We start from the raw sequence: 26,546 nt of genomic DNA, 5'->3' as shown, positions 1-26,546 counted from the left end.
AATTTTTTTTTTTATTACATTTGGACCTTTAAGAAACATATACCATCAGATATACCACTATTCAGTAAAAATCTATTCTAGTTTTTGGGAAGCATATGTGTCACAAACTATCTTGCTTCTAGTCTCCAAGACTTCAAGAGTTTATCAAAAAGGTGGGCTCTGATCTATGGGATCCTGAGCCTTGAGGTTTCAAATGTTCTGATTATTGTAAAACAATTTCAAGTGGATTAACTTAATTCCCAGCTGTTTTTCTTCAGGAATGGGCTAATCAGTTTGAATTATCTAGTCCATTACAAGAATATTAAATTCCTTGAGCTTTGTGATCTATTCTGTCTTTGGAAAACCTGGTAAAAAAGTAATTTTCTTTCTATACAATAAGGATGGATTTACCAGAACATACCCAATATTAATCATAACAAAAAGCAGTACAGATAATGTATATGTGCTGTGTTCACTTTAATGACCATTTCATAAGTAACTACTCTAACTATGGGGACTATTTCTGGATCAGTAAGATCCACGCGTAGTTAGTTGCAGGCTACACTCAACTTCTTAACACAACTCTTGGTATCTGACATTGATTAAAAGTAAAAAAGGGTAAGTGAACAAATACTTACTCATACATGATCACGTTTTTAAGAAGCTACCCTTTGCAGAAGTAAACAAGAGAGGAAACTTTCAGGAAGCTGTTGATGGGGATTGGGAAGGTTTAAAGCTATGGCTTTGGTAAGCACCCCAGTGAGCTGTAGGAAGGCATTGTAAGAGTAGATTCTGCAGCATCAAAGGATAATTCTCTAAAAGAGGTGGGTGTTTTCTCAATTAACCTAAATTCTGAGGCTTTCAGCAGTTGAGGGCTAGAAACAAGATCCAAAGAAAAGAGCCATCTTCACAATACTTAAGAAAGGTGACTGACTGTGCCATTAGGCTCATGATGCTAAATGGTCCAAAAGCCTTTGGTGGTGTGATATGGACAAGAAAAAAATTAATACACAAACCACATAACACCATTAAAACCAAAAAACATTTTTTCATTTAAAAAAGTATTTAGAACACATAAAACAAGGCAACATTTATTCTTTTTTCTCATCTTCTGGTATGGGATCTGTTGGTGGCTCCTCCACTGTTGCACTGTTGCTCTCCGAGCCAGTGTTACTATCACTGGTTCCTTCCTCTGCCATACTGTCGACCCCCTCCTGCCCACTCTCCTTGTCCTCAGGAGTAGATGTGCCTTCTTCACCGTTCTGTTGGCTCTCTGTCGTTTCTTCAAGGTGTGTCTCCTCTGTAATCACACATTTGTCACTGTCAGTTCCAAGATGAAATTTTACTCTAGTTAAGCTGACAGTATACAGCAGTGTTGTCCAATATGGTAGCCACTAGCCACATGTGGTTATTAAACCCCTGAAATGAGCCAGTGTGACTAAATAACTTTTAAGAATGTTGGAACAATTTGGGTATGAAAATCTACTTTTTAGCTGTAAATTAATGAAATTTATTAAATAAATACAGATCAAATACTTCCGATGAAAATTTAGCTTCTGACTTGAGATGTGTATAAAAGTATAAAATATACATTGGATTTGAAGACTATTTAAAAAAAGGAAAGCTGATTTTAAAAATGTTCCTTCTGTGTTGAAATAATTTTATTTAAGATATGTTGAATTAAATAAAACACACTGTTAAAACACTTGTTTGGCTTAACTTTTAAAAATATGTTACTAGTAGAAAATGTAAAATTTCACGTGACTTGCATTTTATTTCTATTGGACAGTGAATGAGAGTTAGTCTGTAGTGTTATGGATTAAACAGAGAGAAAGCAGTTGTAGAAATAATACAAGGTTGATCTTTTAGACACTTTGTTTAAAGTCATGCTGGGCTGTTTCCTGTAAGAAATTAAAAGCACGAGGTTTTAGCTCTAATAGTCTCAAACAATTTTCTTCAGGTTTTTCCCTTGAACTAGGAGGAGAGAACCTGAGTAAAGACCTGCAAACCTTAAGCATAAAACACGCCCCATTCATAGATGCCAAAACAGAGGCAAAGGACTGAGTGTTCGTCTAGTTGCAAAATTAGCAAAAATCAGTATTTTAATTTTCAAGCTCTTGTTTTTTTTTTTTTTTTTTTTTTGAGACGGAGTCTCGCTCTGTCGCCCAGGCTGGAGTGCAGTGGCCGGATCTCAGCTCACTGCAAGCTCCGCCTCCCGGGTTTACGCCATTCTCTCGCCTCAGCCTCCCGAGTAGCTGGGACTACAGGCGCCCGCCACCTCGCCCGGCTAGTTTTTTGTATTTTTTTAGTAGAGATGGGGTTTCACCGTGTTAGCCAGGATGGTCTCGATCTCCTGACCTCGTGATCCGCCCGTCTCGGCCTCCCAAAGTGCTGGGATTACAGGCTTGAGCCACCGCGCCCGGCCCAAGCTCTTGTTTTAACCACAAAAATGTGCTCATGCTCTAAATTCATTAAGATGAATGAATTCACGTTCATACAAAACAGAAAGAGAGTCAGATAGTGAAACTTAAAATACGACTATTTAAAATGTTAATGTGCTGGATTAAATTTTGCAGAAATACCTGGTAAAGATATCTATATTCCATTACATGTTTTCCAGATGGCTGTCATTTGAGTACAAAGTATGACACTCGGAGGTTGTCATTTGAGAACCAAGTATCACTACTGTCCCTCCCACTTCTTGCAACGATGCTCCAGGAAGCCTTTGGTTTTGTTTTCCATAACTACTTTTAGCTTAGTCCTGTTTACACAGTGTACCAGGTAGTGTCAAAACAGCGCTATGCGGTCAGGTGATCTCAAAATTACAAGTGATGATCAATGTAATCAGTACTTTAGGTAAGTTTTACTTATACAAGTTATTTTTAATTTTTTTTTTTACCTTGAGGGATGCTTTTAATCAGGAAAATCAGTATACCTAGAAGTAAGGGTTTTTCTAGGACAAAGCTGGCAATTTTCTTCTATAAAGAGCCAGACAGAAAGTATTTTAGACTTCGCAGGCCAGGCAGTTTTTGCTGCAACTACTCAACTGTTTTAGCCCCAAAGCAGCCACAGACAGTATGTAAACAAACAAGTGTGGCTGTGTTCCAGTTTTATTTACAAAAACAAGTGATGGGCAGGATTGCCTTACAGGTATTACTTTGCAGAATGCTGTCCTAGGACACCAAAGACAATCTTAACAGTAATAACCACATCTTGATAAATAATGTAAGCATTAAAGGTTAAAATATTGAATGTCAATATCATGTCAAATCTAGTACTCGGAATCACCCTCAGTGGCAGCTACCAGAATACCTGCACTTAGAAAGAAAAACCTAAATTAAAGACAGCCATACAAAGTCTTGGCACTTCCTTTGCGTTTGTTGCTAGTGGGTTACCTGTCTCCATTGGAATGTTCTCATCGTCTTTCTTCTCCTCGCCTTTGTTGGCTGCTTGTTCTTCCTCAGGAACGATGCTGCTCTGACTGCGCTCAGCTTGCTCTGCGGCCTCCTTCTCCCTTTCCTCCTGCCTTTTGCGGGCCTGTTCCTCTGCCTGTGCAATCTCAGCTGCAATTTTCTCCATATCCACTTCTACTTTCAGACCGCACAACTAGTCAGAAAAAAACAGAACTCGGTAATGTTTTTTCCTTATAATTTTTGAGCCAGATATATTCTTTCAAAAGTTGGTTTCCTTGCCTATAAACTATATATATATCTATACACCTGTGTGTCTGTGTATGTGTGCAAAAAAATGTGGTTCTAGGTCTTCTCTGAAACTCTTGGGTCTACAAGAAAAGAAAACTGCTCTAGCAGTCATATAATATGGGATATTCCAGAGCAGCTGGTGAGGCAAAATAGTGAAAGTTCTGGGGTATACATAAGGCTTCCATTTTACATTCTGGGCTACCAACTAGATTTCCTTGTCTGAATGCGAAGTACAAACTATAAATTACATTTAATGAAGACATTTGATGAATAAATCACAATAAAATGAAAGTAGTTAATGACTGTATGGGAGTTTAAAATATCAGAGGGCTCTAGCATTTATAGGCCTAGTAGATATGCATATAGTTAACGATATTTCAAATTTATTGCAATTTTGTCAAGAAAATGGGAACAATTTTATTTTATTATTATTTTTTTGAGACGGAGTCTTGCTCTGTCCCCCAGGCTGGAGTGCAGTGGCCGGATCTCAGCTCACTGCAAGCTCCGCCTCCCGGGCTTACGCCATTCTCCTGCCTCAGCCTCCCGAGCAGCTGGGACTACAGGTGCCTGCCACCTCGCCCGGCTAGTTTTTTTGTATTTTTTTTAGTAGAGACGGGGTTTCACCGGGTTAGCCAGGATGGTCTCGATCTCCTGACCTCGTGATCCGCCCGTCTCGGCCTCCCAAAGTGCTGGGATTACAGGCTTGAGCCACCGCGCCCGGGCTGGGAATAATTTTATGAAAAAAAAAGATCTTACAGATTATATAGTAAAGTTAGCCCTGTTTCAAAGTGAACAACATTCAATAAAAACACTATTTTGGAAAAAAGAATGAGGAAAAACAAAGTAACAGGTATGGTGATAAAAGTATAGTTAACATATTAAACAGATACCCTTTTAAGTTCATTGTTAAATGAATCTGTGCTTTCCAGGAATTTCCTCTTCTTCTCCTGGTGTCGTTCCTCTATTTGAAGAAGTTCAGCTTCTAGTTTTCGCTGCAAGACAGGATCAGGCTTTACAACTATGTCTCATGTTTTAATGGTTCACACTTTCACACCGTGTACCAAATAATGTTTTGAACTTTAGATCATTTATTACATGAGTCTAGCTAAGATTTAAAAAATACAAAACGCAGCACAAAGAAATGATTATGATCAATAGGTAAATGTTAAAGAATACTGTTTCAGGCCTGAGCAATTCCTTTGGAAAAAGTATTTAGTAGAGCAGTAAAGATTGATAGGACGCCTCAAAATTCTTAAGTTCACATGTATTTCTTAACAAATATACTTTCCATTACAAGGTTCTATATTATAGTTTTTAATGACAAACTTATTAAACATTTGGGAAAGGTCTACTTCCTTAAACCTCTTCTCCAAATCAGGAACAGTTTAGATTGACATATTTAACAGGTACATTTAGGCATGGGGTAGGAATCATGTCAGCTGGGATATGTGGTATAGGCCCATTTTATTGAAATGAATGTTTTATGACTTTACCTGATGAACCATTAAGGACTGGACCTGCCGTTTGAGGACCTGCATTCTAGCTGTTGTGACAACTGACCGAACGTCTGGCACCACACTCTCACTAAGAATTTCACTGATGAGGCGGTGGTTTCTCTGGAAACGGGCGGTGGCTGTATGCTTCATTGAAAAGCCATCATCATAATCTGGAATGAACAAATTGTTCTGCAAAGTAGGTCACCAGTAACCATAAAAAGGAGTGTAACATGTTAACACTTAATTATCAAGGAACTATGGCCCTTGCTGGCCTAACAAGGGGACCTGACCAGCGTCATGGGAGCAATGGGCAGTTACTTGATAAAAACCATACAGAGGACGTAATGTGTTCACCGGCCAAGGTAGTAATTTAGCTCACAGTCTTTAAGTGATGATGTGTGTCTGAGAAGGCTTTGGCTAAAACATAAACGAGATACAACATGTCTCTTCTGGCTTTGGAATCAATGTGAAGGCTGCAAGTGATGGCAGTAATTGAAATTCTGCCCAATGTTTCACTTTCTTGGTAGTGACTTAAGGCATTTAACAACTAACGAACAACATACGAACTGGGCAGTGACTTTATGAAAATGCCAATTTGTAAAATTATCACAGCAGAGGAAACATCATCTCTAACAATATTCAGTTTCCCAGGCCCTCAAGTAATTTTATAGAAGAAAAATAAATGTTTTGATTCCAAATTTAATTTTTGTCAGTTTACACTTAGCCAGCTGTACGAGTCTGATTTATATGCTTCTGTTTCGTTTTGTTTTGAGACAAAATCTCGCTCTGTTACCCAGGCTGGAGTGCAGTGGCCCAATCTCGGCTCACTGCAACCTCCACCTCCCGGGTTCAACCGATTCTTGTGCCTCAGCCTCCCAAGTGGCTGGAATTACAGGCACATAACATCACGCCCAGCCAATTTCTGTATTTTTAGTAGAGGCAGGATTTCACCATGTTGGCCAGGGCGGTCTTGAACTCCTGACCTCACATGATACGCCCATCCTGGCCTCCCAAAGTGCTGGGATTACAGGTGTGAGCCACTGCACACACCCTATATGCTTATTTTTAATAGGTATCTAGTGTTTCCTTAATCTCAGTCTTTGCTCTATCGGCTTCATAGTTTTTCATATATCTACTAACAGCCTGTACTATTGTTTACTTAATATTTTTCTTTAAACTAACTCATTTAAAAAAAAAAAGCTTTCTCTGTAGCAATACATACTAAAACAAATGCTCCTTTTTGACCCACTTAATCACCTCAGTGTCTCCCACCAGACAGGGAGGAACCATACTTGAGCAAACCTTGTTACAGAGGAAAGCCTGTTACAGAGGAAAGCCTGTTACAGAGGGAAGCCTGTTACAGAGGAAAGCCTGTTACAGAGGGAAGCCTGTTACAGAGGAAAGCCTGTTACAGAGGGAAGCCTGTTACAGAGGAAAGCCTGTTACAGAGGGAAGCCTGTTACAGAGGAAAGCCTGTTACAGAGGGAAGCCTGTTACAGAGGAAAGCCTGTTACAGAGGGAAGCCTGTTACAGAGGAAAGCCTGTTACAGAGGGAACCCTGTTACAGAGGGAAGCCTGTTACAGAGGAAAGCCTGTTACAGAGGGAAGCCTGTTACAGAGGGAAGCCTGTTACAGAGGGAACCCTGTTACAGAGGGAACCCTGTTAGAGGCCTTTGTGGTGCTCCTATGTCAGTTTAGCACCTCTCTTATTGTCTCGCACTTAAGTAGTTCCTAAAATTCTCATTATCATAAATACTACAGCTAAAAACTGTTGTTTTTGTAAAAAGTTAAAAAAATTACTTTTGTTTCCTTTTGAGTAATTTCTTTAGGAATAAACTTTTGAAATTAAAACTATTAGGTAAGATACAGTTTTTAAAAAACTCTGTAACCTTTCTACTTTTTAAGAGTTTTTCACCTTTAGGGTTATATATGGTATATCTGTGCTACCTCTGTCTAAGTTATCTGTTTTTGTTGTTATTTTTTATTTTCTTCTTTCATTTATATGGCCCCAGTGTTGACCACAGATGGGGTAATAAGGTCTAAGAATTTGGGCTTGTTCTTCCTTGCATGTAAGTCATCTGCTTCCTTTTTTCGGGGAATGGCTTTTCTAATTATGATCTAACTGAACAGCTGTTTATCCCATGAAGAGGCTCTCACAGAACAAAAGCCTTCATTGTCTTGTGTGGATAATTGCACATGCCCTCTTTTTTTTTTTTTTTTTTTTTTTTTGAGACTGGGTATTGCTCTGTCATCCAGGATGGAGGGCAGTGGCACGATCATAGCTCACTGCAGTCTTGAACTCCTGGGCTCAACTGATCCTCCCACCTCAGCCTCAGTTGGAGCAGCTGGGCCTATAGGCACAACCCCCCATGCCCAGCTAATTTTTAAGTATTTTGTAGAGAATACTTGCTGTGTTGCCCAGGCTGGTCTCAAACTCTTGGCCACAAGCGATCCTCCTGCTTTAGTTTCCAAAAGTACTGGGATTACAGGCGTGAGCCATGGCGCCTGGTCATGTCTATCTTTTGATAGTCCTCTGTTAAAGAAGTCAGTAGCTGCTGTACTTCATGCAGATGCCACCTTTCTCTTATGTACATTTGACATACATTTCCACCTCCCAAGTCTTCCTCTTTCTAATCATTTTCATCTAATCATTTTCATACTGGCATGCTAAAGACATTCTCATACTGGCATCTTAATTACTACCTGAACTTACTTACTAGCAACTTTAAGACCCAACCTTAAAGTTAAAAACATAATAGGCCCAAGTTTGAGATTGTTTCTGAGTGAATCTCTTCAGTCCTTCTCAATGTTCATGGTGTTAACGAAAGCTTTATTTTCTACTTATGTTGCTAGCCTTTGTTTCCTCTTGTACTGACCCCTATCCTCCCAATATCTGTAGCCTGGATCATCTTCTGTTTTTCACTTCTGTATGTTTCTCTTGCATTAATCATCCCATTTGAGTAATTAAAGTGTGAGGATGCTAGTGTGTCTTTAGCACTGCTGATTCTGCTTAACACTCAATACTGTTTCTATTCCATATTCTATTCTCTATAGTGTTACATTCCACTGTCTGTATTTATGAGAACATGTGACAATATTCCAGTCCATTATTTTAAAAAATGATTTCTGTTTTTCCCCACTTTTATCAACTTATTCTTGTCTTCAGGTGCTATTATTGCTTCCTCCCTCACTGATACTGTCTTTAAAGTTCTTATAGCCTTCCTCTTTGTTGCTGCAACTTTAAGATGGGATCTTAAATCATTTTCCTGATGTTTTTGTCACTTGTAACTAGAGCTTCTAACCTTTTGCACATCATAGCAGTACAGAGAGGAACTATCAGTATTTATATAGCACACTAGCTATGTGGTTGAGTGTGTTCACACTGCAGGTGGCTATCTCTGGGTCTCCTTGCAGCTTCAGACCCTGCCTGGCTGCACAAGACCAGAACGATCAGCATACCTGCTAACTACTCATACAGAATGGCAATTAGGAAGCTCTGCTATTCATGTGCATGTATAAAATTTGTATGGGTGTAGCATGAGCTATATTTATACATTCTTATTGGATTTCTGAATTAAATGGAAAGGAAACTTCAGAATGTTTCCACATACTCATTAGCTTCTCCCTTAAGACCCTTTAATTCAGCGAATTTAGTGAACCAGTAAGAAAACAGGATATAACTAGAATGCATTTAGCTTTTTAAAAGCAGATGAGGCAAAATCCTGATTGTCATTTAAAAACCTTTCATGCATTTTGAGTACAAAGATTTTGATAAACAATAAATAATTTTTGCCATTTTCTGCACTCAAAAGGATATTTCTTTTTCTTGTGGGAAATTCACATACAAATCTTACTCAATATAACCAAAATACTGAGATGACACATAAATTATGCTTTCTTTTCCATTTAGGATAAGAAATAAAACACACCTAAGAGATTACTCATATCCTAACTCTCAGAGGAAGCATAAACAAAACCCCACTTTTTTTCTTTTACCATCTGGATCTTCAGCAGGTTGAATGCTCATGTACGGTTCCCCTTTCTCCATGCGAGACTGTCTCTGTCGACTTTCTTCCTCTAAAGCAGCTTCTGCACGACTTTTTGCATTTATGTAAGCAAGGTACGCGGGGGAATTATGATAGGCCTTCATAGATTCATTGTACTCTATCTGAAATTCAAATGTTTTTTGTTTTTATAATTAACATTTTGCAGGTTATAATGCAGACTTATGTTATCTCATTTGAATATCAAAAGATATGATGTAAACAGGGTGTTTGGATAATTATCTCCTTTTTACAGACAAGAAATCTGAGGCCTTGAGAAATTGACTTGACTCAGGTAGACAGAGCCTCAGTACAGCATCAGCCTTCCGACTAAATCTTATGTTTCTTTTATAAATAGTAAGCTAGTGTTTATGTACTTTACACATTATCTATCCCACTGTGAGCCCCTATCCTACCTTTTCTGCTTCGTATTCGTTTAAATACTCTTGTTTTTCTTCATCAGTGAGATCTCGCCACATGCCACCAATAATCTTGCCAATCTCCCACAACTTTAGGTCAGGGTTGGAAGCCTTTACTTGGTCCCAGACCTTAAAAAGAAAACAGATGAAATGTTAATACTGATGTCTAAATGTATAGACCTTTAAAAATACTTTTTAATATGGAAACTTTTGAACATAAAAAGCAGAGAAAACAGTATCAAATTTCTATGTACTCATCAGCCTACTTCAACAATGATCAACGACTGCCCAACCTCAGGTTATCTTTGCCCTACTGGATTATTTTAAGATAGATCTCAGACATCATGTCACTCACTTATAAATACTTCAGTGTGATATGCAAGAATATCTCCAATCACTACAGACACTTAAGATGAATTACTTCAATAACACAGTCTATGTCACTAAAAGTTCACGTGAATTTAGAAGTGCTTAATCTGCATAACACAATACATCATATTATCAAAAACCAATGTAACAGTCAAGATCAAAAGGTTTAAAATTTCTAGATAGTGGTTATAATGCTCTGCCTTTCAATAAAAAAAAAAAAAAAAGGGAAAACTTGAGGAAAAGAAAATAAAAACTACCATAAGCTTACTGCTTAGAGATAACCACTGTCTTCTGTGTTTTCCCCCTTCAAAGTAACATGTGGTTGCCATTATTTTTATAAAAATGAAATATTAATTCATGTAGTCTTATAGTCCTCCTTCACTTAATATTTTCATGTCATTAAATATTCTCCAAAAGACATGACTTTAGTGGCCACAGAACATTCTATCTTAAGGATTTTAACAGTTTATTTAATCATGCACCTCTTGTTGGATTTTAGTTCTGGAATTTTGAAATCAGAACTAATTGCTTTAAAAACTGTATTTTTTTGGTCCTTTCCTCTGAATATGCACAGAAAAGCTGGCTAAGCCAATCTAAAATTGGATGTAAAGAAAGAAGCAGCAAAGACAGTGTCCTCACTCCTTTCCAGGTCCTAAGCGCCTACCTTTCTGCTGTACCTCATGTAGGGCATCAGCGGCTTATCTGGTGGCTTTGGGGGTTTTGGAATCGTAATACCAGAGGATGCCTACAAAAGAGTTAAATACATTCATTATTAAACTGTAAGGAGTTCACCGGCAAACTGAAAAGAGAGTTCCTTAAACAATTCTAATGCGCCTTTCTTCTACTCGTCCAAATATTTTCTCCACTGAAAATAGCTATCACTGCAAATTCAGAAATGTTCAAAAGAAAACGACTTTAAGCACACACTTTTTAAATGTTTTACTTAGCAGTTTATTGCCAATGCTTTGACAACCTGGCTGCAGGAACAAATAAAATATTACATAGTAACCCATACATTGAAAATATATGGTTATATATCAACCATCTCACATTCAGGACATTACCTGGCACCCTCTTATTCTGCTCAATTACCATTACACATACAGTCAACACTTGATTATCTGCAGCAGGATCTGAACCCTTAAACTTACCATTCTCACACTGTCTACAGGGGCCTTAACCTATTAGTACTATGTCAGGAATGTACTCCCAATATCACCACAAAAACAACTTCTCAGGTTCAAAATCAAAAACAATTAGTGAAATAACAAACCACTTTACCTCCTTTGCCAGGCTAGAGATTTTATTTCTCTTAAGGTTCTGTCTGTTACCTAGTGGTTTTCTTGTAAAGGGGAAGGAGAAGTGTGAATGAAAGTCGCACCTTTTTTTGTCCTTAGTCCTAATCACAGTGTAAAAGCAAATAAGTTTATCTGGAACAGAGAAGTGGCAGATATGGGGCCTGACTGTTATTTTTGAGGTGTTGTATCAAGAAGCTCCATTCCATTAAAAATGTTTGGTTTTATGAGAAAGACAGAGGAAAAGGAAAGATGTGATGTGCAGGAAAAGAGAGACAGAAGAAAAGGTGGGGGAGGGAAGACTGAAAAATATTTTTTAAAAAGGTAAAGCAAAAATAGGTGAGAGAAAAAATTAAAAAAGAAGGAAAGAGAAAGATAAAGTGATCAGTTTTTCCTGTGGTCTAAAGTCTAGGTGAGATTCCAGACAGCTTCTGGTAGACCACCCAGATAACACCCATCTAAAAGCATTTATTTCTGAACTTTTTAGTCTCCTCTTAATATACATGACTGTATTTGATTAAAGACCCAGAATAAGAAAAATCATTGCTATTTCAGACAATTTGCAAATTCTCAGGAGATCTCCTCTGATACTGACTCTCCCTGCTAGGCTGGAGAAATGAAGTGCTGGCTTTATTCTAATTATCAAAAGACAGGATTGGCAAATTCTTATAAGAAAACTAAAGTATCATTTTGTTCGCTTCCCCTTCTGTTGTTGCTATGATAAAACTCCAGAGATACTCCTCCACTCTGGGCTGGGACCCCAATCATAACCTTATTTTTCATTTGAGGGCTCAGGGATTAGCATGTTTGTGTCCTTTTCCACTATGATCAAGAAATGTTTCCTCTTCCTACAAGGGTCTCTCTCCATCCCTGTAACTCTACTTCTTCATATATGAAGTTATTAGAAAGCATTTCGCCTTGGAAGCAGTATTTCCTCTCTTTCCATTCCTCCCATGCATTCTTACTACACCTCATGCTAGTGCCCAGGTAGACAGACACTGTTTTTGGCCAGCAGTGGGTAAGAGAGTGAGATGGCCAGGGGGAACAGAAACTGTCAAAAGTGGTGGGGTAGCAGCCAATAAAGGGAAACCTGTATCAGGGTTTGTACAAGTTCTTTTAAGGGGAAAGGGAATTCCTGGAAGACTAACCTTATGGATTCAGAGGAACAGACACACAAAAGTCTGCTTCTTCACACACAGTTATTAGAAAGCATTTCCAACTCATATCCAACACAAACCTTCAGAATTCCATGAAATGGGTTACAAATAAAGTTGGAATTGTGCCCATAACTGAGGTGGTTAAGACTACTGTCAAAATTTTTTTGAAATTAAAGAGGTAAAGAATTCTAAAATGCCTATGCTTTCGAGCTTTAAGTATGAATTAAAATACTTTAAAAACATAGTAGTATTTGCTTTGATATTTTTCAAAGAATCACATTTATATTAATGGATTTGCTATTTCTCCTCCTTTCTCCCAAAGAAAGGTACACAAATCATCTATATATTGAGACCAGTCAACTTACAACAAAAAAACCCAAACTAAAAAAACACCCCAAAACAATAATAAAGTTAAAATTCCAGATGGTTTTCAGGATAGTAAAGATTTATATCATTACACACCTCCAATTTATTCAATGTCTCAGACACACATCTTTCTACAATGTCTTAAACATTTCTGTAAAAAAAAGCTGAACATACTTTAGACCCTTTCTGGATAAGCTTCAGTTGGAAACCACCACTGTTTTGCTGTGCTGTAACCCTCTGTCGGGTGTGTGAAATGCGAAAATCTGTTGTTGGCTCTTTCAGTGGCCTATGGCTATCTATGCTTTTGGAGAATGTGTTTCCATATTTGAACTGTTTCTTTCCTTGCTACTATCAGGAAATCCACCTCTAGCAGCAACTCTCTTTCCAATTTTCTGCTTTCAATTTCCAATGGAGAGGTGGGTAGAACTGGGCTTACAGAAGAGCAAGGTCTTAGGAAATTGCCTATGAATAAAATTCATGATTTTGTGAAATTTATCTTGGCCACTCAGTTTTTTGTTGTTTCTTCTGTAATTCTCAGCTGTTTCTCTAGCAGGAACTTATTTAAGAGCTTTCTTCTGGGACAGAATTTCTATTAATGTACAGAAACAGGCTGTTTTTAAAGACATTTTTGTCTCAATGTGTTTTCACACCTGTACTCAAGAGAATGCTAATTATCATCTGAATGAAGAACTGACTGGGAATGAATTCCATCTTGTAGCTCTCATAAGCACTCCAAAAGGTCTTGACATGCTATATAAAGTATTTACTGTCTGAGAACTATCCAAGTATACTGGAGTCACCAGAGAAACCCAATGTTCTCTACAGCCTACCAGAAGCTACTGGACAGGGCTTCACAGACTCATTCCTTGAAAACCACTAATGCAATATGCACACAATAATACCAAATGGGAGCTTCTCCTCACCCCCAAAAGTAATGCATAACTAGGGTCACAATGCTTTTATTAAAATCAAAATGCTTTTATTATGGTCAAAATCAGAGCCATTGAGTCCTAACAGCTTAAACTAGATATAGAAAACAGGGCAAGTAGTGTAAAACCTCCACATTTTCTAGGCCCTTCTTCATATAGCAGTTTGATTACACTTCAACCTGGTGTTAAGAGGATAATAATACAAAGTAAATCTCCACAAAGGACCAAAACACCAAATTTTCCATGCCCCACACCTCTTTACACTTCATCTACCATGTAGCTAGTGTCCACGCCAAATGCTCAGTTCTTAACATTCGCCAAGAAGGAATGAGAAGAAACAGATGAGTGATTTCAGATCTGGAGTGCACTTTCTCTTCCTAGTCTCTATCGAACAATCTCACTTTTTTAACAGAGAATCCCCCACAGCTACATCCAAGTTAAGAACAAAATGCTTACACAAAACCAAAAGACAAATTATTGTAATACTATAGTTACCATTTGTATTCCATTAACATAGATAATCAAGAGGTGACTGTATAGCGCTATTAAATGCAATCATTCTTGTTTACTGCCCGTGAAAAAATTTCTGCATTAACATGAAGATCCAAGATTGATTCTGTTCATTGTTTAAATTAAAATGTTCTTTATCATCTGCAAACCTTGCCACCCATTACACTTGTGAAACAACACGTTTAGGCCAGGGAAAAACACGTATTGATGCACATAAAAATTGTATGCATTGTGAAATGCATACATACACACACTTTGTCAGAATTCTTTTCAGATACCATGAAATATGCATGGCACATAAAACTTGATATGCTTATGAAGTACAAATTATGCAGAAACAATGAAAAATTTAGACAAACAAAACCTATCAAGCTAAGCAATATGCTTATCAAGATAGACATTCATTTGATAGCTACAAACTTTCAGTTCTAGCTTGACTACAGGGTGAGAGGGCTTTTCTGAAGTTACATTAATAGAAGGCACTTGTTATTTATGAATACAGCAAACAAAAACCAGATATTAAAAACTTTACAGCCATTCTGGGTTGTATAAATTCTCACCAACACTACATTCCAATGTAGTATTTGACTTTTGGATTTTTTATCTTTAGTAAGTCATTTTTATAATTATTGGCTTTTTTGGCACTTAAACTTTTTTGAATGAAATTTAAGATGATTCTAAACTAAAAGCTTTGAAGTGTATCATCCAATTTTGAAATCTTAGGCTGATCATTTAAATGAAACATCCTAAGTTTCAGAAATCATATCTCTTAAACTAAGGATTAGAAATGCGCTTCTCGTTGTACGTATCTAGTTTGATACTTCAAATTAATTTCATTCAATCTTCATTCTGCATTTCTTTAAGGTGACATTAAAACGTTTTTCTCTTTTTCACTGTAGAGAAATGAATCTCAGTTAGAAGGTCAACTATTAAATCCAAAAGACAAATAACTATGGGTAGCGATTCAAACTGGTATACCAGCCAAAAGCTTTCCAGCCCTGAAAAAGCCAGGTCTGAAAGCCCAGCCTTTACTAGAAACTGAATCCTTGAGACTAATGCCAATCACCTTATAAAAATGAAAAATACTCTTTATGCCAAAAAGGGTATTTTTACCAGAAGAAATTCTGTTTGTTTACATACAGTATAAGCATCAAGTGCTCAAGGCTTTATCCCTACGAACCACCAAACAGAATGGATTTTTCTTTTCTTCCATATACATTCCAGATCTTACTATTTATTTTTTCAGTGTGCGATGCTACAATGAATGTTGAAAATAGTCAAAAAGCTAGGTTAAAAAAATTTTTTTAAATGGCTGTGCTTATGATTCAAAAAGACCTAATTCTGAAGGCATTTCTGGTCAATTCCAGTTGTTTGCCGGATGCTGTAATAGTTGATTCTCCTACCGTGACCCGGCTGTTGGTGCCCGGGTTCCCTCCCAGCCTGTAGTTGTTGTAGGCGAGATGACTGTATGGATTGTATCCCACAAACCCTGGTGTGCTGGGCATTTGCTGATGGAAACAAATGAGACAAAAACACGAATGAGAAATGAGCTCAAACGAGGAAAACACAGAAATGAAAAATGATCTGCATATGGCATGCAAAAGCAACCTGAATTTAAACAAGCAATGATGTGTTGTAATTGTTCTTTTCTTCCACTGAGGAAATTAAATATTTTTCTTTCATTGAAAAACCTGTCTGCAGTGTCTTTTGGTTGTTTTTCTCTTTCTTTTTTGCAGGGACTGGGGGTGTTTGTGTGACTGTGAATGTGTGTTTTGTTTCTGGAGGTAAGCAAACACTGAAGTGTTTAAAACATTCAGGATTACTTTATGGTCAACAACAGGATATAACAACTTAGCAATATATGAAGACTGAGATAGGAAGGCTTAAAGTGTGATAAACTAGAACTCTGAAAACACTACATGCAAAACAAAACACAATTTATTTGACATGTGGATGCCACCAATGTATTCATCTACTAAAAACAAAAACAAGAAATGGATCTGATTTCAAAGACAGTTTTAAATCATTTTATATAATGTGAGAAATGAGAAGAGACTCAAATCGGGAAGCCAGGATTTGTCAATTGAAAAGAACATATGCTGAATTTGATGGATGTCACATACATGATTTAAAACAAAGACTTGTAAGAAATGCATGGATTTCATTCTGGGGTACTATCTGATCTTTTCAACCCAGTCATTCTTTTATAGGATTTCTCTTCCATCTCTTCTTTGATCCATCTTCCACAGGTCAATCATGAAAACATTTCTGCATTTAGTCTCAATGTGAACTACTTTTCTAGTTGATAGACTTGAATTTTCTTTTTTCTTCTAGTTTCCTGATAGCTCTCACCCTTTCAAAACACAACTGCTCATTTCAGCAACAGAACTCTTGGTTTTTGTGAATTATGTGTTGATGTAATCACAAATGGGCTCTTATATAGCAGTGGCCTTGGGGCTAATACAATGACACTCAATGTTCATGAGAACCAAGGCATAATGCATAGAAAGAATATAGTAGAGAGAGACCAAAATTAGGGTATTTTACCTTGTAAAGCTCAATCAAAATATGTGACAATTTCATTTTTACATGCAATTAACAATATTGGTCCTTAATTGTATAATGTAAAATATGCTTAACAGATTCCAACTAAGCTGTAGCTGTTACAAAATAAACACAATTTCCTAAAACATGCCGCTGCACATATCCTTAGTACCCAAAAGAAAGATATTTAAGCAGATATTACATTTGATACTCTTTAGGAGAAAAGAGAACGGCTGATCAATTTCTAGTCTATACAGTTAGAAAAGACGCAAATTAAGCATATTTAAGTAGGCAAAACACAGATGAAGTGTCAAAGGCATGAAAGAAGTGTATATTACTTGGAGTGGTACATTTGGGTGGCGGAGGTGATAGTGGTGATAGTGTTGGTAGTGGTGGTGATGGTGGTGGTGGTAGGAGTAATGGAAAGAAGGAAGGAGAATAATTAATTTAGTATCCATTCTGTTGGATGTTTTAATCCCTAGTTTTCTCTATTTTGTGTGTTAATGTGAAATTATAATGGCACAAAAATATAACTAAAGAAAGGCAAAAAAAAATCCTTTTTACGCATAGTAAGTTATAAGGGGACACTTCATTTTTGAAATATTTTAATCTCAAAAAATCAAGTTTGTCCTCAAGATATGATACATTGTCAGAGGCAGTATTTATGTCAAAATGACACCTTCAAAGTTTGCATAAATAATAAGAATCACTGTTCAACATTATGAGGCAATAATGTTATAAAAATAAGGGAACTAAAAAAAAAAAAAAAAGGAAAGCAAAACATTATAATTATACCATTTCCAAAGCTGAAGTACATGGTTAGCTCTTTGAGGTCAGAATCTCAATTGTTCAGCTCCACCTGTATAGCCACTAGCGGAATGCCATGGAGATGGTCATAACAAATGTTCTTTGATTTAAGAAAGAAAAGAAACCAAGCACAGGACTTTACGGTCTACTGGAATTAACTTTAGAGCCTGTATATGATATAAATTGAAATGAGAACATATGGTACAGTATCTCTTTTTAAAAGTATCTCACTAAAGAAAAACAAATTGTTGATAAATGTAACTAAAACATACATCTGAGGGTTAGTAAATATGAATAGCTTTCTAGCGGAGAAAACAAAATTACACAAGGACCTAATTAGTAGTGAAAAGTAGACTAGCCTGAAATTTAGGTGGTAAGGGGTATGGAAGGAAGGATTAATATTAAAGAACTAACTTTGTAGAATTTGGTCATGTTAACAGTGTTTTTTAAAAAACAAAACCCCCCCTCCCAAAAAATCAACAAGGAAGCCACTTCAGCAATACCTGAACAGTTACTGCTAAATCTGTTTTGTAGGTTGGAAAATTATTTTACATGCTGACCAAGCTGGGCCAGAGCTTGCTGGGTGAAAAACATGTTCACAACTACTTTTTAAATACCTCAAAACATATATACTTCCAAACCAATAAAATATAATTTATGGAGTGGAAAATGATTCAATAGCAAGATCTGACCCATAAGATAACGAAATCTTTACTTGAACAGCTTGAAAATACTTACAATGAGTATAATTTCAGAAGCTTTATTGTTTAATATGAAAATTTTATAGAGAGACAAGAAAGGAGAGAAAAACACAACCAGCTGAAGGTTAGGTTTAACAAAAAAGCCAGAATGAGCATTCATTCAGTAACAACTTAAAGACTCTTAATAGTGAAGATTAAGAAGAAAGAAATGGTAAAACTTTCACTTATTTCCCATTTACAAAGAAAAAAACAAAACAAACTGAGCACAGGAGGTTGGAGTTTTACAGTATTGTTTCTTTAAATGTTGGGGTTGGTTCAAGGAAAGATGCAAATAATTATTTTATTTAGTAGGAAATGCTTTTTTTTTTTTTTTTTTTTTTGCTTTTAAGCTGAATTTCATCCTGTTGCTGTGATGATTGAGTGACTGTCACTGGAAGACATCTGGGTTTTTGTATCAAGGCCAGACTTGGCTATTACATTAACAAGAAAATTAAAACTTACTGTTGCAGGAGCTGGGGTGGGAGGTGGGGCATAAGATGGTCTTTCTGTTTGAAAGAAAATAAATAACTTCTTGTAAACAACTGAGATATAATACTATGCAACAAAACTACCAATGGTCCTGTTTTGAAGAAAAAAAATGAGAGTATTTTGGAATTCCCACTTGCTAGGGCATTAGTCTCTTATTAACATAGATTGATAAATATAAAAATTGAAACTTACTTGACATTTTGGAAGATTAAGTTCTCAGTTCCTTAAGAATGAATCTGAGACACTAAAATAAAAAAAAAAGAAAAAAAAAGAGAATCAAAACTCAGCAAGCATACGAGAATGTTTTCCTAATGAATAGGGTAATTTAATTGGTATTTCTGAGTAAAATTACTTCACCTTAATTCCTAGCAATTAAGCCTTTTGCATATTTTAACTAGTTCTTATAGGAGATTTGGTTGATTAGAATTAAATGACTAAAATAAAGTACTGGGGATATTTAGAAATGTACTTTCAGGGTTTTTCTTGTGATACTAAGCTACCTCTTGCATGGAAAACATTTTGCTGACGCCATGTAAACATTTCATCAGACTGATACAAGGATGAGAATACAAAGTGATGTATTAGAGTCCAACCCAACAAGGCCTACCAGATACTGACAGCTCCTTGATCAGCAACTGTACCATGTTTTTGGGATAACAATTTTTATTAAAATTGGGCAGCATTTTATTCCTGGAGGCAGTGCAAAACGTAATTGGTATGACAATGAACTTCGCATTCTCTTAGAGTGGTAAATAGCTTCATAAATGCTGGGAATACATTTTGAGAGTCTACCCGAAAAATTCTTATTCATCCTTCATGGCCCATTTCAAAATTTTTCTCCTCAATGGAACTTTCTTGATACATTACCTGGGCAGAATTAATTGCTCCCCCATCTGTATTCCTATACAGTTTACACAGATCTATGATATTATTATAACTTTTTTTAACTTGTCAATATGGCTAGATTGTATGCTACTTGGAAACAGGGACTATGGCAGGACCCAGCTCAATTCTTAGAAAATTTTTTCCTAGTATTACCAGCTCACAACATAATCAGGCACATGTGAGCTTGTTCTTTACATCAACATACATCACAAATAGTGAGGTACAAGAAGACAAAAATTCATCTTTAGAAAGAAGGCAAATAAACTTCTATGACTATTGGAGGTATTTGCATCCAAAATTATGTGGAATAGATCCGATTTTTCACTTCTATTATTCATTTTAAGGAGATTCCCTGGAGCGTAAGGAATGAGTCCTGGTGTGGAAAGAAACAGTTCATTTTCTCAGTGGTCCAACCTGAGTCTTTCTCTCTTAAAGAACAGTCAGAAACCTTTGACTCTGGTGTAGATTTCCTTTCTGCTCACATTAAGGGAGCTGTCAACATCCAGTAGGCCTCGCTGCAGGGGACCCTGACAACTGCCATAAGCGCCCTGTACGTTATACTTCATTGTTAATACTTTAAAATTATTGTTCTCCTTTGCTAGAACATAAAATTTAAGAGTGGGCTTGTACATTTGTCCACCGTTGGATCCATCCTTGGTGCCTGGCATAAAAATAAATACCCGATAAATATTTGTTCAAGAAATACTTTATACGGGGTAGACTTATGACACTATTTCGCTTAACAGTCACAAGAACTTGATATGTACAGCTATCCCCATTTTACAGATGAAACAAAGGAGTCTCGGAGAGTCTAAACAACTTGTCTGAAGCCATATGCAGACAGGAAGTGTCAGAGTTGGGTTTCAAACCCAGGCCAAACTATTTCAGAGCTCTGCTCGTCTCCATAAGCCACATCGTGAGTCCTCAGGTCGCTGCCTGAACCAATGGGGGAACCTTATTCCTGGGGGTGAGAACCACGGACTTGCCTCGCCCGCGGGCTTCCTGAGGTCGCTCTCATCGTCTTGGAGAACGTACTTTACTAGCAACTCCCCTAAAACGGGGTATGCACAGGTGCTTTGACCAATTTCGGGTGACCGGCCTTGCCTCCAAGGAGGGGGCCCCAGATGGGACTCCCTGCCAACCCTCGCTCTGCTAGGCCTCAAGGAGGCCGCAACAGGCTCCCAGCTGTGGCCCCACGGCCAAGCCTGAACCCCAGCAACCCCCGGGAACTCGGAGTTCAGCCAAGCGGGGACACCACGACTTGCCCCCACCGACCCGGTCCGGCCCACTTGGAAACACTCACCCGCGGGCAGAAAAAGCGCCCGCAGCTCCGGCTTCGCTTCCCTTTGTCCCGCGCACGCCCCGCCCCTCGCGTCCGGAGCTTCCGCACTCGCACTTTCCACACTCTTCTTAATTTTTTTTTTTCCGGGCCCCACCCGACCCTCTTTAGAAAAAATAAACCTTCTAGTGAGGATGCGGTGATGCTTAGCAGACTTCGGGATTTTTTTCAGGCCCCATTGGTTCCTCAAAACTCCCCGAATTTGGATACTTTCCTAGCCGGGCGCCGATTCGTCACGGCGAAGAGGGCCGAGGAGAACCGACCGCAGGATAGGCCTGGGTTTAGCGGCTGTGAGGAGCTGGAGCGGCCGCCGGGACCGAGGAGGTGGCGGGAGGCGCCGAGCCTTGCGAAGGGGCAGTGGGGGCTGCAGTGGGAGACGGCGGGAGGCGCTCAGCGCGAGGCCGCGGAACCACTGTGGCCGCGCGCAGCTCGGCCAGACTCCGGCTGAGCCAGCCCCTGGAGGGGCCCTCCCCGACCCGGGTCTTTCTTTCCTTTCGGCTGTGGGCCAGAGTCTACACTTCACTTTGCCGGGGATGGAGGCGTAGAGGACTCGCTTCGCGGCGTTTGCGTCCTCGCAGACGCCTCGCAGGGCTTCCTGCCCTCACGGCCCGGTAGTAGCTTTGGCGAAAAGCAGTACGAGTTTTGCAGTTTTTCCAAGCGCTTTTATGGTGTAATCGTCCCAGGTTTCTGAGCCAAGGCCCGGAGAGGTTGACCCCCTTGCAACAGCTTGTGTGTCCTTGCAGCGCCGCGGGTGCCACCTGGTCTCCGCCCCAACGCTGCCTTGGCTCCTTCGGTTCCCGCCAGCGGGAACGACCGTCCCCACTTTCAGCTTAAACTCATCTGTCCTTCCAGATCCAGCTCAGAGGTCTCTTTGTGATGCCCTCCAGGAACTTCCCCCGCTAGTAATCCTTCCTTTGTATTCCCGTGGCTCTTTGATAATAATGACTGGAGTCCTGAACCCGACCCTTTGTATCGGACCGTGTTTGTCATCTCCAGTGCTTTATGAAGGCCTTGAAAGCAAGGTTCAGCCGTTTGTATTGGTCATCTTCCCATTACCAGTGCCTACGAAGGACTTGACTCATTCATTGTTAGACGCTCAGTAAGTGTGTATTGAGGCAGCCCTCTGTGCTACTCCCGGGCTCTTTCCACTACATCATGAGTATGTTGGTTTACCAGATGGAGTGAGTAGTCTCCTCTTTGGATACATAAACACCTGACGGATATTGTGGGCCACTGTGGAGGAGAATGAACAGATGGGACCCCTGACCTGTCGTTACTTGAGAACAGTTGACATTTAGAGAGAGTGGCTGAATTATTGGGCTCTTAGCCCTCATCCTGAGTGTGCCAACAGGGAATAGAAGCATCTCTAGTCTGCAAAGCCAGGAACAAGTGCTACTCTGTCCAATTTATCCAATATTGTTATACTCATGAATAGAGATTAATGAAATTGAAGAGCATATTCAAGAGAAAGACTAAAGGAGAGGTCGTCTGCCCTGTGGACAGGCAGCTTGAGTGGTGCTTGAGAAAATGTACATGAAATTGCTTTTTTAAAAATATTCACCCGTGTAGTCCCAGCACTTTTGGGAGGCCGAGGTGGGCGGATCACGAGGTCAGGAGATCGAGACCATCCTGGCTAACACTGTGAAATCCCGTCTCTACTAAAATTACAAAACAAAATTAGCCGGGCGTGGCGGCGGGCGCGTGTAGTCCCAGCTATTGGGGAGACTGAGGCAGGAGAATGGCATGAACCCAGAAGGCGGAGCTTGCAGTGAGCCGAGATGGTACCACTGCACTCCGGCCTGGGAGACAGAGCGAGACTCCGTCTCAAAAAAAAAAAAAAAAAAAAAAAAAATATATATATACACACACACACATACACACACACACACACACATATATATGCGAATCAGGGACATGTAAAGGATTAATGTACGATACACGAAGGTCTCAGAAGGGATTCCAGTACATTCTTTTTCTGGTTTTAGCCAGCAACTCCAGCCTGGTTTCTTTGGGATTATGCAACTCCAGCCTTTGGGATTATGCTGGGGGGACTGGGCAAGTGCAGTGCTGAGGAGGCGCTGTGTGTTGTCCCCAGGCAGTCCTCTGAAGAAAAACTGCAGGTTTTGAATGTTAGGAATAAAGCACACTATAGTAGGAAAGGGATGGTCCACAAATGGAGAAAAGGGAAAGGAGGGGACCTAAGTGGAGCAGTGACATGATCTGATACACTTTGTCACTGGGCTTCTGCTCAAACGTCACCTTCTTAGTAGGTGTTTCCTGACCTCTTTAAAATTGCAGCTCGTTCCCCAACCCCCAGTGTCTGTTTATGGCCTGTTCTTTACTTTTTGTGTAGTACTTATCGCTACCTAACATACTATACATTTTATGAATTTATTTTGTCTTTTTCTTTTTCTTTTATTTCTTTTCTTTTTTCTTTTTTTTTTTAAAGACAGAGTTACACTCTTGTTGCCCAGGCTGGAGTGCCATGGCGCGATCTTGGCACACTGCGACCTCCGTCTCCCGGGTTTAAGTGATTCTCCTGCCTCAGCCTCCCAAGTAGCTGGGATTACAGCATGTGCTACCACAGCTGGCTAATTTTGTATTTTTAGTAGAGACGAGGTTTCACCATTGGTCAGGCTGGTCTTGGACTCCTGACCTCAAGTGAGCCACCCACCTCGGCCTCCCAAAGTGCTGGATTACAGGCGTGAGAGACCGCACCCGGCCATCTTTTTTTCCCTGTCAGAGTGGAGACATTTGACTTCTGGAACAGTACACAGCACATTTAGGTGCTCAATACTTGTGGAGTAAATACATGAATGACTCATTTTCTTCCCTTGGTTCTTTCTCTACCAAAGATTTGAAAAATTAAGAAACACCAGCCTGGCAACATAGGGAGACCCCATCTCTTTAAAAAAAAAAAAAATTAGCCAAGTGTGGTCTCAGTTACTTGGGATGCTGAGGTGGGAGGATTGCTTGAGCCTGGGAGGTCAAGGCTGCAGTGAGCCGTGATCATGCCACTGCACTCTACCCTGGGTGACACAGGCCCTTTCTTAAAAAAAAAGAAAAAAAAAGAAAAGAAGGAAGGATATAGGTGAGAAATAATAGAAAAATAATCTGTTTCCTAGTCCTGAAGAAACTAAAACTGAAGAGTGAACTATCTAGCAAGATGGACTTTACTTATTATGAGTTTTTTTCCCCTTAAAGCAAACATCAGAACATATGATCTTGCCTTTAGAAGGATATTTTGGTAACTACAGGACAGATGTTTGGAGTTGTGATTATTCCCAGAAAACTTGGGATACAGCATCAATATGACTATTTAAACTAAATATAACTGTAGGGGTCGTTGGGAGCGCTCACATGGGCCCAGTGGTTAACCCCAGAGATAATCTTAGACCCAATTAAGGCCTAACTTAGGCCTTAGTTTTCGTTCTGGCAGCAAGATCCAGAAACTTGGCCTGCTTTCCCCAGACACTACTCATACTTTTTTGGGGTTCTTCTTTCCCCAAGACAGGGAAGCCAGAACTAAGTGAGCAAGCTAAGGTTCAAGCCCAGGTATCTTTGAGTTCTTTCCATTGTGCTGTGGGAAGAAACTGGTGATGGAGACAGAATTAGGGGTAGGACTGAGAAGAAAGAAGAAAAAAGGAGAAAATGAGAGAGAATAAGGAAAAACCTGAAGTCCTTGGACACCCAGTAGTCTATGAATAGGCTGTAAGTGGTCTATGAACCCTTTAAAATTATACTCAATTCTTATGGCTGTTTGCCTGATAGAAGGTTAATTCTTTCATGAGATTTTTGAAGGGGTGCATGACTCAAGAAAGATTATGAACCAACCACTGAGCCATGGAGTTGTAGTATGTCTGTGGAAGCTTTTTTTTTTTTTTTTTTTGAGACGGAGTCTCGCTCTGTCGCCCAGGCTGGAGTGCAGTGGCCGGATCTCAGCTCACTGCAAGCTCCGCCTCCCGGGTTTATGCCATTCTCCTGCCTCAGCCTCCGAGTAGCTGGGACTACAGGCGCCTGCCACCTCGCCCGGCTAGTTTTTTGTATTTTTTAGTAGAGACGGGGTTTCACCGTGTTAGCCAGGATGGTCTCGATCTCCTGACCTCGTGATCCGCCCGTCTCGGCCTCCCAAAGTGCTGGGATTACAGGCTTGAGCCACCGCGCCCGGCCTGTGGAAGCTTTTTTAATGGATTTTTTTTTCTTAGGCAAGGGAAAGCGAGAACAAAGCTTTACCTGACCCAAATAGCCTATGAAAATCTGGTTATAGGCCGGGCGCGGTGGCTCAAGCCTGTAATCCCAACACTTTGGGAAGCTGAGACGGGCGGATCACAAGGTCAGGAGATCGAGACCATCCTGGCTAACCCGGTGAAACCCCGTCTCTACTAAAAAATATAAAAAACTAGCCGGGCGAGGTGGCGGGCGCTTGTAGTCCCAGCTACTTGGGAGGCTGAGGCAGGAGAATGGCGTAAACCCGGGAGGCGGAGCTTGCAGTGAGCTGAGATCCTGCCACTGCACTCCAGCCTGGGCGACAGAGCGAGACTCCATCTCAAAAAAAAAAAAAAAAAAAAAAAAGAAAATCTGGTTATAGACACAATGATGAAACAAACTAATTTTCTCAGCTGTTTCTGTGAAATAAGAAGGAGTTATGGGTATTCTGTTTTCTGTAGCTGGAAATAGTTGTGAAATATTGAAGCTTAGCAGCTTTCCAGGACAGAGTGATTCACAGAATTTAAAAAGCACGGTTTGCTTTTAGAACCCTCTGTGTCACCCTCAAAATAACCTCGAGGATTTGGGACAAGAGTGTTGCCACATGGTGTGGAAAGGGATGAACATTGAAAACAGGATAGAGCTGGAGAATCTGGGGTGTGGGGTCTATTATCCACTGATAATATTGTGAGTCTAGAGCAGAGTAGCCAAACGAGATTGTTGCAGGCTGTATCTGGGCTGCTTCCTGTTTTTGTAATAAACCCTTATTTGGACACAGGCACCTCCATTTATTTACATATTGTCTTTGGTTGCTTGTGGTTACAAGGGAAGGGTTGCATACTTGTTACAGGGATCTTATGGCCTGAAAAGCCTAAAGTATTTGCTCTCTGGGCTTCAATGGGGAAGGTTGCCAAGGCTGGTCTAGAGTCTAAGCATGTGAGGGAAACTTGGAAAGGCTTGTACTGATTTTCACATATACCTTATTTTAGAGCCTTTATTTGTTATATGCCCACAAATATTGCAATCTGTGTGTACATGCCGGCCATAACTTGTAAACATAGAACCAAATTCTGCCCTGTAGACAGACAAACTTTCCTTTGATTTCATGTGTTGATAATTTGAGTAATGTGTATGCATATTATTTATCTAAAATTTAATTTCAGCTCATGTATCATAATACATTTCCAATGGGGAAACTTTCAAATTAATGAAAGCATTTTCTGACTTCAGAGATTTTTATTTGAGACAGGGTCTCATCTCACTCTATTGCCT

The 26,546-nt window shown here is 39.3% G+C and overlaps 1 protein-coding gene across 2 annotated transcripts; it reads right to left on the bottom strand.

Annotated features, from left to right (window-relative positions):
• On the bottom strand, nt 1-21,763 carry SMARCE1 (SWI/SNF related, matrix associated, actin dependent regulator of chromatin, subfamily e, member 1). 2 transcript variants are annotated; one of them, XM_033183108.1, is made up of 12 exons: nt 21,033-21,168; nt 19,037-19,088; nt 18,818-18,861; nt 15,668-15,772; nt 10,672-10,752; nt 9,636-9,767; nt 9,173-9,344; nt 5,174-5,346; nt 4,571-4,672; nt 3,375-3,585; nt 2,879-2,957; nt 1-1,279 (listed from the first exon to the last, which is right to left on the bottom strand). In XM_033183108.1, the coding sequence occupies exons 2-11, from the start codon at nt 19,041-19,043 to the stop codon at nt 2,893-2,895; spliced, it is 1,092 nt and encodes a 363-aa protein (XP_033038999.1). In that variant the 5' UTR covers nt 19,044-19,088; nt 21,033-21,168; the 3' UTR covers nt 1-1,279; nt 2,879-2,892. The 2 variants fall into 2 exon arrangements, with proteins under 2 accessions (XP_033038999.1, XP_033038998.1); XM_033183107.1 differs by lacking the exon at nt 2,879-2,957 and having other exon boundaries at nt 21,033-21,763.
• Between the last annotated feature and the right edge of the window lie 4,783 nt (nt 21,764-26,546).

The sequence above is a fragment of the Trachypithecus francoisi genome, unplaced genomic scaffold (assembly GCF_009764315.1).
Source record: "Trachypithecus francoisi isolate TF-2019V2 unplaced genomic scaffold, Tfra_2.0 Lachesis_group20, whole genome shotgun sequence".
In the NCBI taxonomy this organism is placed as follows: domain Eukaryota; kingdom Metazoa; phylum Chordata; class Mammalia; order Primates; family Cercopithecidae; genus Trachypithecus; species Trachypithecus francoisi.
The sequence above is the reverse complement of the archived record's forward strand: the minus strand, read 5'-3'. Positions and strand labels throughout refer to the sequence as shown.

Excerpts from the sequence above, each read along its gene's own strand:
- SMARCE1 (XM_033183107.1), bottom strand. Across the intron at positions 5,347-9,172 it reads ACCTGCTGAAGATCCAGATG|ATTATGATGATGGCTTTTCA; the intron begins GTAAAAGAAAAA and ends TGTTCATTCCAG. Across the intron at positions 4,673-5,173 it reads AGTCCTTAATGGTTCATCAG|CGAAAACTAGAAGCTGAACT; the intron begins GTAAAGTCATAA and ends CCTGTCTTGCAG.